The 19,243-nt window shown below is 34.1% G+C and overlaps 1 protein-coding gene across 12 annotated transcripts in view; it reads right to left on the bottom strand.

Moving 5' to 3' along the window:
* The window catches only part of nav3.L (neuron navigator 3 L homeolog), a 383,175-nt gene that overhangs the window by 14,195 nt on the left and 349,737 nt on the right, over nucleotides 1-19,243 (bottom strand). For all 12 annotated transcript variants that reach the window (XM_041586363.1, XM_018252482.2, XM_018252484.2 and 9 more), the window contains 13 exons: nucleotides 17,544-17,627; nucleotides 16,762-16,873; nucleotides 16,438-16,559; nucleotides 16,085-16,257; nucleotides 12,275-12,428; nucleotides 11,252-11,423; nucleotides 10,735-10,832; nucleotides 10,460-10,555; nucleotides 7,297-7,465; nucleotides 5,294-5,529; nucleotides 4,580-4,731; nucleotides 2,869-2,940; nucleotides 2,468-2,664 (listed from right to left, as the gene is read on the bottom strand). In XM_041586363.1, the coding sequence (XP_041442297.1) occupies nucleotides 2,468-2,664; nucleotides 2,869-2,940; nucleotides 4,580-4,731; nucleotides 5,294-5,529; nucleotides 7,297-7,465; nucleotides 10,460-10,555; nucleotides 10,735-10,832; nucleotides 11,252-11,423; nucleotides 12,275-12,428; nucleotides 16,085-16,257; nucleotides 16,438-16,559; nucleotides 16,762-16,873; nucleotides 17,544-17,627 (1,837 nt within the window). The remainder of the gene's footprint in view (nucleotides 1-2,467; nucleotides 2,665-2,868; nucleotides 2,941-4,579; nucleotides 4,732-5,293; nucleotides 5,530-7,296; nucleotides 7,466-10,459; nucleotides 10,556-10,734; nucleotides 10,833-11,251; nucleotides 11,424-12,274; nucleotides 12,429-16,084; nucleotides 16,258-16,437; nucleotides 16,560-16,761; nucleotides 16,874-17,543; nucleotides 17,628-19,243) is intronic.

Here is a 19,243-nt window from a genome sequence, read left to right as displayed (position 1 = left end):
GCAAAAAAAATATTTTGTGCGCTCATTTTAAACTTGTATGCGCTGGGTTCAAGATTTGTGTGCACACACTTGAGCACACAGCTTAGAGGGAACATTGCTCATCCATTTGGTTTATCTTAATCCAGTCTCCATCTGAAATAGTATATTGTGGATACAGAAATTTTAGGGTTAGAGTTCCCGGAGGTGAGTGTGTCTGTATATATTAATACCAATTTTACCAGAGCTCAGCTCATTTCCCCTGCTGTAAAGACACATTATTAGCTGCCAGTACAAAGGCACAGCAATGTCTACAGTAAATATGTAAAGAGGCAGTAACAGCATCAGCAGCTCTTGATGCAGATCATTCTTTTAAGATAATTATTTATGTGTTAAAATGTAAAAAAAAAATTTTTGCATACATACACAATTGTGAAAAAACCTTTCACTGTTGCTTTAGAGCAAAACAAATGGAATTATTAAACTACATTCTAAGGTTGGGTACAGACGAAAAACTGAGGGGATTTAGGTGAAGTGAAGAAAATACGCGTGTGAATAGGCATAAAATGTACAGCCAATTCAGTGCAAATATCCTACATTGTGAACACAACCAGCTGTGGATTGAATTTTGTCATACACACAAAAGCAGAACAAAAGGACTCCATAAGCATCCAGTTCTATGTAACTGTGGTCACAATGCAGTGTGCTGCTCCTGCATCTGCTCTGATGAACCTCCATTCAAATGCCCTATAACACAACTGGACCCTCAGCTGCTTATTTGCTTATACCGTGACCAGAAATGTAAATTTTCACCTTTTTAATCTATTCATATACTCCAGTTATTCTCAGTGTAATTTCTTACTTTTGATGTGGGAAATTTCAGAAATCACCCCAATGCCTAATGCCATATGAATTAGTCTAGAAAATTTTTTACAGTAAGACCCCCATATTATGTTTTTCAAGGGACCAGAATAAAATCATGAAAAATCAGGGAAAATGTAAAATCAGAGAAAGTGTAAAATCAGGGAAATGTATATATACGTCATACATTTGTAGAACCACAAAAAAACAATGTAAAGCAAGGTAAAACGTAAAATCAGGGGATGTAAAATTGAGGTTTCACTGTACTTCAAAAATATGTTTCAGCTTTTATGTTGTATAGGACAGGAGTCTGTAACATTAAGCTCAGTGGAGTAGAGTGGCAGTCCATGATACTGTAAAACAGAAGTGATTGACTGAAGTTTAAAATTTGAAAGATTTAAGATGAAACATGTTTTAATTTAATGGATTGCTCTAAATGTCCCACTGTACTGATCCTTTCCAACAATTTCTAGTGTTTTCCTATAATGTCTTGAAAAAGAAAATAAAAATGAATTAATTAAAATAGGGATTACTAAAATGCCTTTTGACAAAAACAAATGGCAAAGAAGAATACTACTTAGAATAAGGCAGTATCTGGAGAAGCCAATTAGGAAATAAAATACATTAACCATATACAGAAGAAGTATATAAATGAAAAAATACAGATGATTACAGACAATAAAACTAGATCCTAATACCCATTATATGACATAGGCCAACTATGGCTTGAGGTTATGAGAGATTTAGATAACCTAATTATATAATAGTATGACTATAAAAATGCAAATTACCCTTTTATTAAAGCCCAGGAATGGTAAGAGGATGCTATAAGTCCCCTCGGAACTGGTTTATTCATGGAATTCAGAGAATCAAACAAACCTTATTTTGACAGCCTGTCATAAAGACGTGTGTTATGGTCAAATAATTTATTTTCCTCTATGGCCCTTTCATTGAACATTAAAAAAAGTTTGCAGTTTACCTTTTTTCTTTAACATTGTTTAAAATGTTTAATTATTGGAGGGCTAAGAAAAGGAATGAATTTATTTCACGATTCAACACTTTCTATTCCCTCCTACACGCTAAATGAATGATGAGGGACATGAACATAATAGATATGTATTCATGAGCCATTGCAGATGAGGCATACTAGTGCAACATAGAAGAGAGTTTGTGCAACAACGAAGTCCTACACTCCATAACAGTCAGGACAGCTGAGGTCGATATGAACACTAAGTACAGGTATGGAATCTAATACCTGGAAACCATTAATACAGAAAGCTCTAAAACAGAATTCCCATTCCCCTTACATTCCTATATAAACAAGGTAAACTTTTTTGTACAGATCTTTTTCTCTGTAATTTTAAATCATTACCTTGTGCTTGCTGATAACTAAGCTGCATGAATCCATATTGATCTTTCAAGCATATAAAGCTTAAAAGCATATCAACTTTCTACAAAAAATAACCTCAGTATCCAGAAAGCCCCAAATTCCAAATAAAAAGTTCTATTATTGTGTTTAAATTTAAGAAATATTAAAAGATAAGCATTTTTATAAATCATATGGATTTGCATCGGGACATATAAAATGTTAAATGTCACTACCCAGTGTACATTTTCTTATAAGACTTACCAATGGTTACATCTGAGGAACTATGTGTTTCCAAGAAGTCATTGATATGGTGCCAAGCTTTTGGAACCCACTCAATGATTTTTATAAGGTCATTATTCCTCATGTTTTGCTCTATCTCTATTTCAATTAGTTTTCGTCGCAAGTACCTTCCAAGGAAGCCTTTAACTGGATCAGTATGATTTGAACAGAGTACCCACCTGCAATGGCCAACACAGATACACATTACATAAAAGAAACAAGAGCTTTACATTTTATTATGATGGGTGCTTTTCGTGTTGCTTTGTGCTTATAATATAACTATCTGGAAATCAAGAAAGCCTTAAATTACAGGAAGGCCATCTCCCATATCTTCTTTAGTATATTGTAAATAAATAATTTCTACATATACAGCCCTTTTTTACCTGAAATTGTGGTGCAGCTCTAAATTTGGTGAGCATGAAATACTTTGATTCATTGTCCCAATGATATATGGGCTATAAAAAAACAAAATAAGAAATGATACAAACATTAGAACAATGCCATTTTTCAGAAGCAGAAAAGAGGTACATTGGCTTGGCTATATTGCAATCTGCTTAACAATTTAACGGAAACACAATTTGATGAAAACAAATTTATGCAAATTTAAGAGGCAGAAAACTAACAGAATAGCACTTTACTCACTATCACGAATGTATTTTAACAAGAAGCCATCAGTAATTTTATAATGAATAGTTACCATCGATGTTTCTCAGTAAAATATGTGATGGTTTATAAATCAGCCCCAGAGGCAGAAGCAGTGTTTTAGTGCAACTAATTGTACAAGAGAGGAGAGGTTGTCAAATTTAGGTTAAGGTCAGAGTGACCTAATGCTAATGTGTTTATATGAAATTTTGTGTGCAGAGCTGTAAACTCAAAAAATGGAGAGAGGGGTACAACCTCTCAGATGACCCTTTTTCCTGCTGTGAAACATTATTTTGCTAAGTCTTTTCAGAGGACTGGGGCAAACCCTGATAGGATAGGCAGGAGGAAAGCTGGAGGATAGTTTGCAAGATTCCCTTCCAACATTCTAGCAAGAACAGAATCGCATACGAGTATGGACCAGATCAACTAATAACACAACATGCCTGCTGGGTTTTCCAATGACTTCATGGGTGCATAAAAGATATTTTCCATTGAGACAGGAAAAATATAGGAAAGCTGTACATACTGCATGAATAGCATCTTTGTTTTGGTGAACCTTACAGATTATTGCAATCATGGCAGTATCAACAAACCTATTTGAAAAGGCTAGAAAATACTGGGCTTACAAATAAAAACCCAGTGCATTTGTACTTTGCAAGGTTCTTTGGAGGATTATTTTGAGTGTTTTGTATGCGATCACACAAGGTTAAAAAGCTAGTGAAAGCACAGACTGTACCCAAGTGCTTGACAAAAACCACTGTAGAATGTTTCAGTAGGGGAGCAATGGAAACTACCATTATCACAGAACAGAATTTATGATGAGAAGATTAATTTGACAGTATAAACATGTAATTGTCTACGTGGGTTATAAATGTTTAATAATAATTAATCTTCTATATGATAACAATAGGAAAAACAGAACATATGACTGCTTGAGGGCCCATTTAAAGCTTGAGAAATGTATCAAGGACACTGTCCTTGAAATCTATATTAATGCATGACACATAAATACAAACATTTGGTTTGCAATGGCAGAAAATTGGTCTGTGCACTAGACATCGGTACTTTAAATCATATGAGATTCATATGCTGTCTGCAGAAATAATGTTTCTGACCATAAAAAAGTAAGTAATTTATTGATTTTGTTTTAGTCATTCCTAAATTCAGCTTCTCTCTTCCTCTCTATTTCTGTTATACTATGGGGAATAACACTTCTTCATAGGCTTTTGGATTTGGGTGATATTTTGAGTAAAAATGATTACAGTTAGAAATGTAGAAGTTAATAGACAGTTAATGTATGATTGCAGTATGCAGTAAAAATAATCTCTTTCTTATTGTTACATTTGAAATAATAGTTGCTTATGTGTTTGTGTGTTCATATCAGTTTTTTTCCCCATATAAAATTAGGTTTGGAGCACTTAGCTCTAGTTATTTATAAAGAGGAAAACCTACCATTTACTGTATTTGCAATTTAGAAATCCATTGAAGATATCACTCAGAGATCCAATATGGTGAAGATTATCAAGAATTATTACCAAAGGGTGGTCTCTATCATTATTGGCACTGTACTGATCAGCAAGGTTTGCTAAATATTGCCGCAGTTCCTGAAAAAAAAGATATGTGGGATTACAACTGACAAGATGAACAAAGAGTACAGGTTGATCCCACCATCAAGATTGCATTGAGGGGTAAAACTGATCTATCCAAATTAAAAGATGAGAATAAAAACCCATCATAGCCCATTTGTATTTGCTGGTTTATACTGTAGGTGACCATGAAATAGAGTTGTTCTAATATATTTGATACCCCTATTTATGTTTATATTTATTAGCGTACCCTATTGTAATTTATAAAGATATTAGGAGTCACCAAGGATTACTTGACCATATAAAAGCACAAGGCTGTGAACTCTTTGATTTATCCTGCAACCAGGTTCCTCTGTGAGAGATTGAGACTGAGCCTGAAAATTGCACCCGAGTTAAGATCTTGTTTTAGTATATAAAGTAATAAAACACAAATAAAGCTGTGTGCAGTAATTAAAAGACATTAGACGCCATGCTTAATATATGTGTCATTGCATCCACACAAAAAGACTGTAGTATTGACAAAGAAGCAAATAAACCTCAAACGTTTTATTTTGAAAACAACACATTTTTGCTTACTTACTTTGCTTGATTTGTGATCCACATTAAAGGTTGCAACTGCTTCCTCAATTTTCTTTCTGCCATTTTTATTTATAATATATTCCGCAAGTTTGTTTGCTAGATATGTCTTCCCTGTGCCGCTGGGCCCGGATAATATAATCCTGTGATGTTCCATCAATAAATTAATGTAGCGCTGAATAATTGGTTTAGGAATGAGCGTATCAAACACAATACTGTCCAAACTGTTTTCCTCTAATCCTAGTTAAAAAAAATAATGCAATTATTATTATTATAAATAAAGTAGAATGGTGTAGTAGAAGTCCCTTTGTTAAACTGCAATCATGGTTACAGCGATTCTAGATTAAAAATGCCTTGTGCACATTAATCAACAAGTAGCAAGACCAGCAACCATCGGTGTGATTTCCAAATCGATTACATCAGAAGAATGAATATAAATTGGCCATAAAATATTGTGGCACATGAATTTCACAAAGACAGATTATCTCTTTGGAAATTGCTTACTGACTACAATATGTAACAAATCATAAATAATTTATCTTCTACTAGAATAATAGCTCTCCTTTCTACAACTAAAAATTCTCTTTTAATTCATAATACGAAAACAATAAAAATTGTAATATTTCAACTGCAAGCTTGTCCATGCTGTGAAACTGATGCCAGAACTGTAAATGATATGACATATTAGATGACAGAAAATGACAAAAAGACTATTGAATATAAATGTTAAATCATCAATATAAAGATTATTTATCCATATGGGAAATATTTTTACAGGAAAAGCTATAAAGATACTGTATTCCCATATGCCAGAATATTTGACTTCACTGTAACTGCTAATGTTTTTACCCTGTATTACATATTATAATTATGGGATATTTTATTGACTATATGGCATCCACATTTTATATAGAAAAATACAAGAGTCCTCTGCACTCAACCCATTATCAATATATTTAAGACATTGAGACATTTTGTGCATACAGCCACTAAAAAATGCCTTACCATTTAAACAAAACAGGGATTGTTTGTCCATATATTGCAATATATATATTTAAGCTGGCAAACAACATCAAAGTCAAAGATATGGGATGACTTTGACGTAGTCGGCAGCCATTTAAAGGAGAAAAGGCTCATGTTACACAGCAGATCGCAGATAAGCTATGCAGATCATAATGATGTTATCTGTTATCCACTATTTAACCTGTGCCATTTAGTCTTTTTTCAATTTCCACCATTGCTACACAGCCGCTTGTATTTATTACCTACAGTAGTGTTGCTGAAGGAAACATATCAGTTTTACCAGTGGAGGGCAACACTACTAGGGATGTCGCGGACTGTTCGCCGGCGAACTTGTTCGCGCGAACATCGGCTGTTCGCGTCCGCCGCAAGTTCGCGAACGTCGCGCGACGTTCGCCAATAGGCGTTCGCGTCAAAATCGTTCGACCATTCGATCGCTAAAATCGAAGGATTTTCGTTCAAATCGAACGATCGAAGCCATTGGATTGAATGAAATCATTCGATCGAATGGCTTCGATCGTTCGATTCGAACGAAAATCGTTCGATCGAACGATTAAAATCCTTCGATCGTTCGAATCGAACGATTTTCGGATGTTCGAAGTTCGCGAACTGTTCGCGAACTGTTCGCATTTTTTGCCGGTGTTCGCGAACGGCGTTCGCGAACACATTATCGGCGGTTCGCTACATCACTAAACACTACATTATATTTATATTGCTTTAAAACACTTTCATTCTTTGGTGTTACTGTTCCTTTAACAAAATGTAGTAACACTTACAAAAGTAGACATGGTATGACCTATCACATTGCAAATAAGAAAACACACACATTAGAAATGCTTAAGGCAAAATGAAAGACCAACTGTTTAAGCTAACATTTGTATTTGAAAAGTATGGAATGACTATTAGTAATCATAATATAACAAGCTCCCATAAAATTAAAGACTGCCCCAGCTCATGTGCAACAATAAACCATTATGTGGCATTTACCTTTAAGGTTCACAGTGATTGTGTTGTTATCTCCTACCAAATATCCACAAGGTAGCATTTCAGGCACTTCAGAATTGTTTGCTCGAATTATATCCCCTATGCAGTAACTGGAGATGGAGTCAGAGGTTAAGCCCAAATTAGCAGCAGGATCCAAACGGTATATGTATTCCTAAAGAGAAAAAAAAACCAACAACATATCAATGAATTTAATAGAAGAACCCAGCTAAAATAACTGCATTTTGGTTTGGAAAAAAAAAACCAGATTCTGTGGATTAAGTAGTGGGCTACAATACAGGACCTTCTTGCAGGCTTTAACTTCAGCTTTCTGCCGATTGTAATATTTATAGTGCAGGCACAAAAAACTGGGTGCCCTGTAGATTCTACTTTTTTTGGCTTCTTCTTTTATCTATGTCATACTGCATGTTGTTTGACATTGAAAAATAAAAGGGTTAATGGAAACAAAGTGGCTATAATTGAAAAATTATTGGTATTTTGCACTTAGAAAAGTATGGTCACAAAAGTTGTATGTGTTGAAATTCTCATCAAAGAAATATGCAAATGCTAATTTCTATATTATCTTTTGTGGATCTGTTCTAATTAATCAGTTCTGGTGAATGTTCCAAGAACCACTGTTGCCCATTCTTTGGATATTCATCTACCTACAGTGTATTGTACCCTACATTGATACCGTTGCAAGGGCTCACCCCCTGAGAATAATAGGTCTCATTTGGAGCAAATATAGGGGGAAAGATAGTAATATTAAGAAAGCTTTGTGTATATTAAAGGGGAATTTACCCAAAATTGTGTGTTCCTTTTAATATTCAGAATTCGATTCTGCCTTCAACGGATATGAATTTTAAACTGTAACTAGCAGCCAAGGTGGATCAGAGAGAAAATAATATCAAAGCAAATAGAATTATAACAAGAACAAAATATAAATATGAAACTGTATGTTATTTATATTTATGGTTTCTTTCTTGTCAATCCGCATTCTAATTATAAGGGTCTGCAATATGAAAAAAATAAAGCTATCAGGGACAACAGTAGAATTAGGATAGCTTTTAGACAGATCTGAAGAAAGAACCTGCATACAGCAGCAAGTGATGAGTGCACAAAAGTAACAAGAAGTGCAGTGTAAAGCCTTAAAGGAAAGAAGAATACATTTGTTGAAACAGAATTTAATGTGATGCCTGCAGTGGCATTTGAAGATAGTAGAATACATTGTGTAGATCTGTCAAGAAATATAATACATATATTTCTTTTTTTAGAAGGAGATTGGTTAAAATACATCCAAATACTAACCAGGTTATTACTTAAACTAGTGATGCAGATGAAGTTCATACATGTGGTCATTATAAGTCATTATAAGTCATTATAAGTGTAAAGGTACATATCCACACAGTTGTTTTGAGGTGTGTTCCAAAGAATGCCACCAATTGGTCTCATCCATACAGTCTATCTGTACCCAGAGGGAGGGTAATGAATGCTGAATATATATAAAAATGTATTAAGATCTATTTTGTCTGTGATAAGCATTCATAAGTCCACGTAGAAGTGCGTGTTAGAATGTACCTCATAGCAACTGCATGAGTAAACACCCCAAATGTAGCAGTCAAACAATGTGGAAGAGCAGTATTTTGTGGAGATTGTAATAAACAATTGCATACAAAATTGCCACACAAAGTAGTCACCTCATTTGCATTCATTTTTTTGATGGTTCAAATATCTATGATCCTATGTAGAAAATGGGAGAAATAAAGTGCATGAAAAGAGGCAGAGAAACCCATATTTCGGGCTTAGCCTTTCATCAAGTGTCACTTCATATAGAGCTATGGCCAAAACATGTAGTATGTACACTGCACAGTAAACATAGCCATGGTTTCCAATGCTTTCAGTTGTTGGCTGATTTCAACATTGTTTCATTTGTGATTGGTAATTGGGGAAACACAGACACCAAGTGCATCAACAGCTAAGCTACTTTTAAACATTTTTAAGTGTTTTATGGTCTCTTTTGAACTGTGCCTTATGTAAATGTGGAGCATTTTCACACAGTTAAGTTGTTGACTGCAGAAAGCTCTATTTCCCAGTACCACCAAAGCACCCCATCTTGCCCTAAAGACTACAGCACATGGAGAGATGGACTGCTGATGTCATGCCCATCTACCACTTATGGCTTCTGATCATTCTGCAATGCGCGTGGCTAAAGCGCACAGTGGTGATAGATGGAGGTCTACCTTTTATAGCTACATGTTTATAACTCAAGGTGCTTTTCATTTAATATTATCAGGAGTGGTAAAGGGCCTAACACAGCTAAGTACATGTGGTTGCTAAAATGCTGTAATGCTTGTTTTTGGGATGTGAACTGTCTGTACTTGCTGTGATTTACATCCTTAGGAAGAGGCATGCATGGTTCAGGAATCCAATCTTTGAATGAGAAATTAATTTCCATATGAAAAAATGGAGCACTTACAGGATTTATGAATAAGTAAAAAATGTATATATGGACACACAAACAATTGTATAATGGTACAATGGCTTCCAAGAATAATATCCGCACATCCTAAATACATTATATAATGAGATGCAGAGGTAACTTTGACCCTAAAATATTACATACAATAGATCCTGACACTCCAGATACCCCTTACCTTTGCAACTTAAAGGCTGGAGTAGGTTTCTGCATCTTACAGGTAAAAAATAATCTGTGCTACTAAAAATGCATCCATGCATGTCCAGTGATAGATTTGAGAATAGCACCCCCGCAGGAGAAATATGAGGAAACTCAGGGTCATATACAACTTGGGAGACAAGAATTGAATACTGTGGCAGTAGCTGCCTGAAAAGACTTGCATGATGCTATGCTGGCTGTTTCTGCAAGCATGGAATCATGAATAAAGGGATGGCTGCCAACACACCATCATATGAAAGAAAAACAATTATTCAAAATAAAATTGTAAATGTTAGAAAAAATTATATGCAGTGCAGTGCTGCATACATAAGTAGCACTAGATTAAAATATGTACACATTATTTCAATGTGCGCAGTGTAATAAGTTTTAAAAATGACACTATAAAAAAATCATGACAATTTATTACTGCAAAGCAGGAGGCTTTTTGTATAACCACACATGGAAATGTACAAACTGCAAAAAAGTCCACTGTACCTTAAACAGGCGTCTAATAACTGCATCTAGAACGTCCCATTTGGTTTTCCCACTTACTCCAATGGATCCTATTAAATAGAAACGACTCTTTGCATCCTGTAACAAACAAGCACATATATAACATTCTGAATGAAGCATCTTCCATTAAGGCATATATATATATATATATATATATATATATATATATATATATATATATATATATATATATATATATATATATATATATATATATATATATATAAAAATCCAAGATAACAAATTAAAGACAGTACCTTCTTACGTCCAAATCCTTTATTTATGGAGACAATAATTTTAACACTACATCCTTCTTTTTGGAAGGTTCCATCTCTCATATCATCCAGTATGTTGTCTGGAAAAAAGAAAATTCAAACTTAAGTATACATATTTACAATACATTATATTTTAATCTCGACAGTGTATAATTTCTGCTAATATCTTCGTACATTTAAACATTTAAACATTTTTATAGTTCCATAGTCCATATATGAATCAGTAGATATTGATTCCAAAATTAAACATATGCATGTGGTTTAAGGATCTGTCACACCTACACATGTAAGAGATGCTATATATCAGAAAATAGGCATTAACAACTGTATTGGCATAGTAACCAGTTAAACACGGAAGTAAACCACATACAATGTAAATTTATACAATATATACATGTACCAAAACCAATTATCAGTGAGCATCATTCTCAACGATATTGAACAAAGTAGGAAGCATTATTTAACAGACACACAAAACAGAGAAAATAACTAACTTTACCTGCTGTGAAGTGATCTGAAACATTCAGATTATTTAAAGAGAGTCCCAAGGACTGACGTGAGGAAGATGAAGTGCAACTTGAGGATTCTGAAGAAGGTCTAACTGTTTTTCCAGGACTGCTTGTTTCTGCTTTTAATCTATCATTTTCTGCTTTCAATATTTCAATTTCATTCTATAAATTAAAACATAGATATTACAAATAAACTTCAGATTTTTCCAATTGGCTCATTTCCTGGCGTTTATATGATACATTTTTTAGATATTACCCATAATACATTCCTGTTGATTTCAATATATATTGTATATAAATATTTCAACATGGAAAATACACAAAATAAAAGCCCAGGAAAAAAGCTTTCTTGCTTATAAGAAAAATAAGTAATACAGTTTCATGATTTCAAAACAGCTAACACAATAAAAGGTAAGGGTGCAGCGCCTCTTCTAAAGGGAATAGTAAATAATATTAGGACCTAATAAATAACAATCTGAATAGATTAACTCAGATCAACCATTTTGAAGGCACCCCATACTTTGCACTCCATAGTTAAAAAAATCTGTTTAAGACTTCTCATTTTATCAGTCCAGAACAAATTCAGATGACTGATTTGGTTGAGAAACATTTCTACTAATTTTACACTATATAATCAATTAACTGGACCAATGTTGGGCTATTATACACATATTAATATTGCTGAAAATTATTTGTATGTTTATGTAGTCTAAAATGAAGGGTCCTCTATATTTTGGGGGACAGCAAATTGTATTTTAATGAAAAACATCAATAATTACTTAAGTTTGGAATGTAAATGATTGAGTAGATGAGCCTGCATTCTTTGGCATATGTTAGCACTGGATGCAGACAACATGCCCCTCCTTAAGAGGCAGTTGCTGGGTTTCCTAAATATTCCTGTCTTGATCTTTAATACCTCAGTGTTTCTTGGTAAAAGGTTGTAACTTCTTTCCCTTCTTCTTTTTTCTGGCTTGCACTATTAGTAAAATATTACAAGAAAAAAAGACAGAAACCTGCATGCAGTTCATTGCTTCTCTGATTTGGTCAAGATGATGTGCTGAGCTGAGAGCCTCAAGACGTATGTCTGTTAGTTTCAGTTCCTTTTCTCTGAGTTCACCTTTAAGCTGCAAGATAATTTCAGCCTCAGCTTCTGTGCATTCACAAATCCTTAAATAAAAAGAAAACATTGATTTTTTTTGGACTTGTTTTCATTCAGTATATTGTATTAAACTGAATAATCAATTAAAAAACACTAGAGCAGAGGGAAAACTGTCAAGCTATAAATAATGACAGTGAATAACTTGTTAATGCCCTTTTTAGTCAGTGTGGAAAAGAGTGGCATAGGTATAGGTAACCAAGAGGGTTAGGCCAAACTCATTAGAATATGCTACTATTCTTCTGGGAAAGTGGCACTAAATTATCTTCTGTATTTTCTTGTGTAGACTTGTGTAGAGTTCAGAGGGACAAGGGAACCTGAAACCTGCCTACTTGGAATGCACAGCTTAACAAAAAATTATGCATATTTGAGTATTTATAGTAGGATCATTGTTGCTCCAGGCAAGTTTATGTGGAAAGCATTCAAATAACTAGAAGGGGAACAATGTTTCAAAGAATAACTTTCACTTTGGTTTAGCCAAAATATGTCTGGAGAAAACAATTATAATTAGTTCATATATACATGTGACATTTCATTTCTTATTTGAATGTTCTTAAATTATGTAGCATACAGTTTCCACATATGATGTATAAAGTAATGACTTATGTTAGACCAGTTAACTATGAAGCACATTTGTATTTATCCTCAAATTAGCCCAAATGAAACCCCTCTTTTAGGTTTACGCATTCAATTTATAATGCATATAGGAAGAATTACAATAGGTTTGCCTTGAGCAAGCTAAAGTTTTGCAGCATCAGCTTCAACAACTGTAACCAAACTAGAAAGCCTACAGATAGGATTCATAGCAAAATATTTTAGAGTTAATATTTCCCAACATGATATATTATAAGGCAAGAGAAAAACTCTTACTGCTTATAGAACAGTAACAAAAACTAGGATTCAGATTGGCTGGGCAGAAGGATTCGGCCGAATACGAATCCTGCTGAAAAATGCCGAATCCCAAACCGAATCCTGGTTAAAGAATCCTAGTTAAAGATCTTCACAAACACACTCATAATGTCAGGGTTTTAGCATATAACTATATTCACAAGAATAAGAACAGTAAAATGCTCCCTGACTAACAGAAAAATGCTTATGGAAAAGTAAGTTCTTATTTAAGTTTAAAAAGAAAACTTTAAAAAGTGGGGGGAAATGTAAATAACAGTAATTTCTCAAACATTCTAAAGCCCAAATTACAGATAAGTAAAACATTTATTGAATACATAAACTATACAGTACAGATATACATAAAATCCTCATAGAAACATATTCTGTTCAATATTAACAAATATTCAAGATGAAATGTCCATATATTCTTCCTGAATAATCCCATAAATATCTGACCACTCATTAAAATGGCTTCTTCATTTCAAATTTATCTAATTGCTTAAGGGTACTACAATTACCATAAACACATCACCATAGTGCTATGAAATGTATTTACATAGGTGTTGTACTCAAGGTGCCAAATGAAACCACATAAACCACATAATCCAAACATTATGGTAACATTAAACATTAGGACAGGTGTTAATTTAGATATGCCTTTACTAGATTTATCATGACCTGGATAAATAAAAACCTTCACAGACAATAATAAGTTAATTAAGGTAAATTAGTGCTGTAAACTTTTTTTTTTAAAAGACTTCATTTTGTGTTTCCATGGGGGAAATTAAGTAATGTGGTAACATCAACTTCCATTCTTTTACAAACTAGCAGTTTTTTCAGACCAGCTGACTTTAAAACACTTTTTCATGATCTGCAAAAAACCTTTTCTAAAACTCACTGTTTACGTTGCTACAGTATTTAAAACCCTTAGCACAGGGGTGCCCAGACTTTGTTACACTGGGATTTATTCTCGACACCTGGCCCCCATCAGGAGATCTACCTTGATAATGTGCGGCAATTTTTTAATCCACGCCTATTTTTTGTGGCCACACCCTCAGCTCAACCTGCCCTTCCGCCCTTCTCTTTATTGCCAGCACTTCCGCCCTTCTTCTCTTAGCCACCCTCCTCCTCTGCTTTGAGTCCAGCCAGCCATCTCTTATTCCGACGCGGGGCCCCAGGTCGCGGTCTACCAGGAACATGACAGGGATCTACTGGTAGACCTCGATCGACATCCTGGGCACCCTTGCCTTAGCAGGTTTAAGTTGAAGAGCAAATGAGATAAGGAAGCATAGCAAGTGCAGAGGTTAAAACTCCACAGCCACATGTTGAGAAATTAAAGCAGTGCTCATTGTTTTTAGGCAAGATTCCCATCTGTGCTGCCACTGAACTGTAATACCCATAGAAGAAAATAGATTTAATTACACAGAGCAATGTGTCAGTTCATTAAAACACTTCTTGGCTGTCTTCATGAAGTATTTTAAAGAACAAGTTTACGGACAGTCAAAAGATTGAAACAGAGTTACAAATTCCTCTGAAAACCCCCAATTCATATTTGAATGTTTCCCCCAAAATTTTGCTAAAAAGAGACTGCACAAAGCAAATGCAATATCTTAATAGAAAAATTCTACAATCTGTGTAGTCAAACATGTGCCCTTTAGAGTTCTCTGTACTTTAAATCATAATTATACATACTTGTAAATGTATTTCTGGCTTCTATCACTTCTCACATTCTAAAAATGTTATGACATCTCTATGGGGGTATATTCTGTGCTGCTATAGCAGTCTCAATTTTCATGGAACAGCCCTGATTTTCAGAACCAAAAAGTGGTGATGCATTGGTGGGTCATGGGCTGTCAGGGCAAAATGGCGAGTGTCCGGGAATATTGGGGGTATACTGTCATTTGTATTGAGTTTAGACATTTTTCCAAAACAAAACGGCTACTTTTCACATTCATTTTGATGTCTTAAACAGCCTAATCTGTGTCTCTCTGTATGACTTTATTGTTTCTCTTGGGTCTTTAATGTTTAAATTCATGCAAAGCCTTCACACAGTTTCAGTCACATGCACCACATTACATTTTAACGAGATCTATGCTTGTAGATCACATGGCCATTTTGCCGTTTTTTTGGCACCCAGAATAAAGATAACCTGAATTTACACAACAGACAGCCATATGTATTTACATGAATATATTGGTACTGAAATTAAACAGTGTAATATGAAATAGTACAAAAACAAAAATTATGTGAAACAAGTACAGGTATAGGATCCCTTATCCGGAAACCCGATATCCAGAAAGCTCCGAATTACGGAATGGCTGTCTCCCATAGACTCCATTTTATCCAAATAATCCAAATTTTTAAAAACGATTTCCTTTTTCTTTGTAATAATAAAACAGTAGCTTGTACTTTATCCCAACTCAGATATAATTAATCCTTATTGGAAGCAAATTGGGTTTATTTAATGTTTAGTAGACGTAAGGCATGAAGACCCAAATTACGGAAAGATCCATTATCCGGAAAACCCCAGGTCCCGAGCATTCTGGATAGCAGGTCCCATACCTGTATACAGTTCAAAAGCATTTATACTGGCTAATTGTATTGGCCATGCTAGAACATAAAGTGGCAATTGAAATAAAAGGGTTAAATTCTGGAAGCATAGAATATCTGGAGAAAAAAGTAGTGTTACTAAATTCTGTTCAGCTGACTACTATTTATGCTATGGAAAGCAGGTTAAATAATGTTGTGTTCTATAGATATGAATAACATGTTAACTTACTCTGTGCTAGATTGGGATAGTTTCAGTAATGATGAACCTGCATCATCTGTACTGTGCTGTAATTTTGGTGAGGAGGGCACAGATGAATCTGTGAGTTCTTCAATATCTGAATGGGAAGACGGAGGTTTGTTGGACTTTTTCTTGCCAAATGCTTGTTTAAAAGAACTTCGCAACTGAAAACAAAAAAAAACAACAATTTGTCACGATAAATAAGTGCTACTGCTGGCAGTTCTAGTAAGAAATAAGGGAAATTTGGTTTGTTCAAAATGACAAATTGTTAAATACGAGGGAAAGGAATAACTAGTAACTGGTATAAAAATGTGTATATTATTATTACTAATAACACACATTACCCAGTTTTTCTTTTTCTTTTTCTTGGACTCAGCATCATTGGCACTGCCAATGCTGGAATGACTGGTAGCACTATTAACACTGGATACACTCTCTGATGAGTGCTGTCTTCTAATCCGCATATCTGTAGAATAAGGAAAAATGGTCAGGTCTATCTTTCACAACAAACTTTTCACATTGAACTGTTTTTTAAAAAAAAGATATCTGAATTTCAGTTTTGTTAATACTTCTTTTTTATAAAAAAAGCCTTTGTCTGACTGATTTGTCCTTGGGATAGAGAACAATTTGATCAAGAACTATACCGTTTAGCCAAACGCTAGAGGTACCTTTGTGACAATAATCAGAGCCATTGAGTGCTCCTTGGATTGCAGCTTGTGCAGCTGAATTCTGGGTCTTTAGCATCTCTATGGTTTCTTTTAATTCAGTGAGCTCAGATTCCTGGAACAAAAGAGAGGTTACTGATTATAACAGCAATATGATATTTTTAATAAAAGTATAATCATCAAAATAATTTCAATTTGGATAAAGCTTCTAAAAACATTTTCAGCTAGTGTTATCACAGTGCTGGCCATTTCTTAACAGAACAGAGAGGGGAACAATAGAATAAATAGAACAGGAATATATACAATTACATATACAGTAGGGTGTGAGTTTTCATTTGAACCCAGACAATGGATTTGTTTATTATATAAAATATATCTCTGTCTGGGTTTTTTCTTACAGAAACATCATTACACCTTTTTAAAAAATTGTGTCACATTTTACGCAAAAAAAACTATAACTGTACCCATAAAGCTTTATCTGTAGTAACACATGGTAATCACTTGTGTTATTATCTTTAAAAAGAGCTTTAGTAATATGCAGATTAAATTGTGGCACCACATTACAATGGGGCATACTTCTGTTATCAAAGCTACAGTATGGTTATGATTTTGTAATATCTCATCTCGTTCTGCACCATTGCAGAACATGTGATCATGCAAATATAAAACTGAACTGAGAAACAATAAGCATCAAATGCCTTATTGTTAGGGCTTTCATACAATCTTTTTTATTATTATTACTATATAAACTGCTTGAGCTTTGAAAACAGCTTTCCTAAACTCACCTTTTGTTCGGCTGTCATTGTTAAGCTTTGCAGCCTTCCAGTCATATTTCCTAAGCTCTTTTCAAAAGCTGCCACCAAATGGGACTGTAAATGAAGCAGACAGAAAGGATTCATCAGCTCCATCCCCATCCTTAAATGAAAGGCTTATTTGTTAAACTAAAGAAGTTCATTTTCTACAAGTTATCAACTAACTATTCAAGTAATTTAATGTCATTGTTGGTGAACAAATAACAGAAACTGTTATATGGTTTACAGTATATGTATATGACAGTATATGTCTTCACAGTCCTGGAATAAAATGTATTACATATGTAAAAGAATAATAAATGGACAATTAAGTATATCTCCTTTACATGTAATAAATAAATAAGTGAAATTAAAGTTTTCCCATTCTTCTGTTACACGACAAAGACCAACTGAACATTACAATGTTTTATTTTATTTATATAGTAACATTCTCTGATGTTTGGGAGGTTTTTTTTTTTTTAATCAAGTAAATATAAATAGTACCCGGAGAGCACACTTTGTCTTTATATTGTCTTGTCTTTATTGCAGACAATTGTGCCCAATTTTCTGCAATAAAGACATGACAATATAAAGACAAAATGTGCTCTCAGGGTACTATTTATATTTACTTGGAAATCTATGAACTCTTACATGGGCAATGCAGCCTGTTGAGAAGCACAAAAATATAGATTTATACAATAAGGAGAACCTTACATCTATTTGATTTTTTTTTTTAAGAATTGTTTCATCTCCAAAATGACTAAGGATGCACTATCTACATGAACTTATACCAAATGTTCTCTTTAGTCATTAGAGAAAGAAAGCAAATGTTTTCTGTGATTGTGGATCAAAGTGTACATGCAAAAAAGCTAGAATAATATCCCATACAATCCTTTAAAACTTATATATACTGTACCCTGCATCCAGGGTGTTTCAAACCCCAAAGCTCATATTTTATTATGGAATATATTACACAGAAAAATATGCATCACAATAATTTAGATGACTTAATCCACCCATCATAGTTGGCACACATTTTTCCTGAGGTTTAATAATCAATGTGTAAATTATAGTTTTTATTATAATAGGTTTGGAAATGGTAAAATATTTCATTATATAATTATTGTAAAGACAGATTTTGCTCCACTGTTTTGTTGATCTATACACTGTGTTCAAAATAGGTTTTCTGCAGACTAGACAACAACCCATGAGTGTTAGAAAGAGTGACACATTTGAATTATGTTACTACGTTTTTATTAAACAGTTTTTAACGGTCTAAAAGATATTGAACAGTTTTAATAAGATGGTTTATTATTCATACTTCTTGCAACCAGAGCAAATGTAAAGCATTAGGATTTTCCCACACACTGAATACACACTCTATAATTTAACAGCAATAGCTTTCACTTCACTTACACTTTAAAAGTACATTAGAGGACATTATAGACAAATAGCAGGGGACCTTTTTACCCATAAAGTGGATCTCCGTACCAGAGGCCACCCCTTTAGACTAGAAGAAAAGAACTTTCATTTGAAGCAACGTAGGGGGTTCTTCACAGTCAGGACAGTGAGGTTGTGGAATGCACTGCCGGGTGATGTTGTGATGGCTGAGTCAGTTAATGCCTTTAAGAATGGCTTGGATGATTTTTTGGACAGACATAATATCAAAGGCTATTGTGATACTAAAGTCTACA

The sequence above is a fragment of the Xenopus laevis genome, chromosome 3L (genome assembly GCF_017654675.1).
Source record: "Xenopus laevis strain J_2021 chromosome 3L, Xenopus_laevis_v10.1, whole genome shotgun sequence".
Taxonomy (NCBI): domain Eukaryota; kingdom Metazoa; phylum Chordata; class Amphibia; order Anura; family Pipidae; genus Xenopus; species Xenopus laevis.
This window is presented reverse-complemented; position numbering and strand designations above follow the sequence as displayed.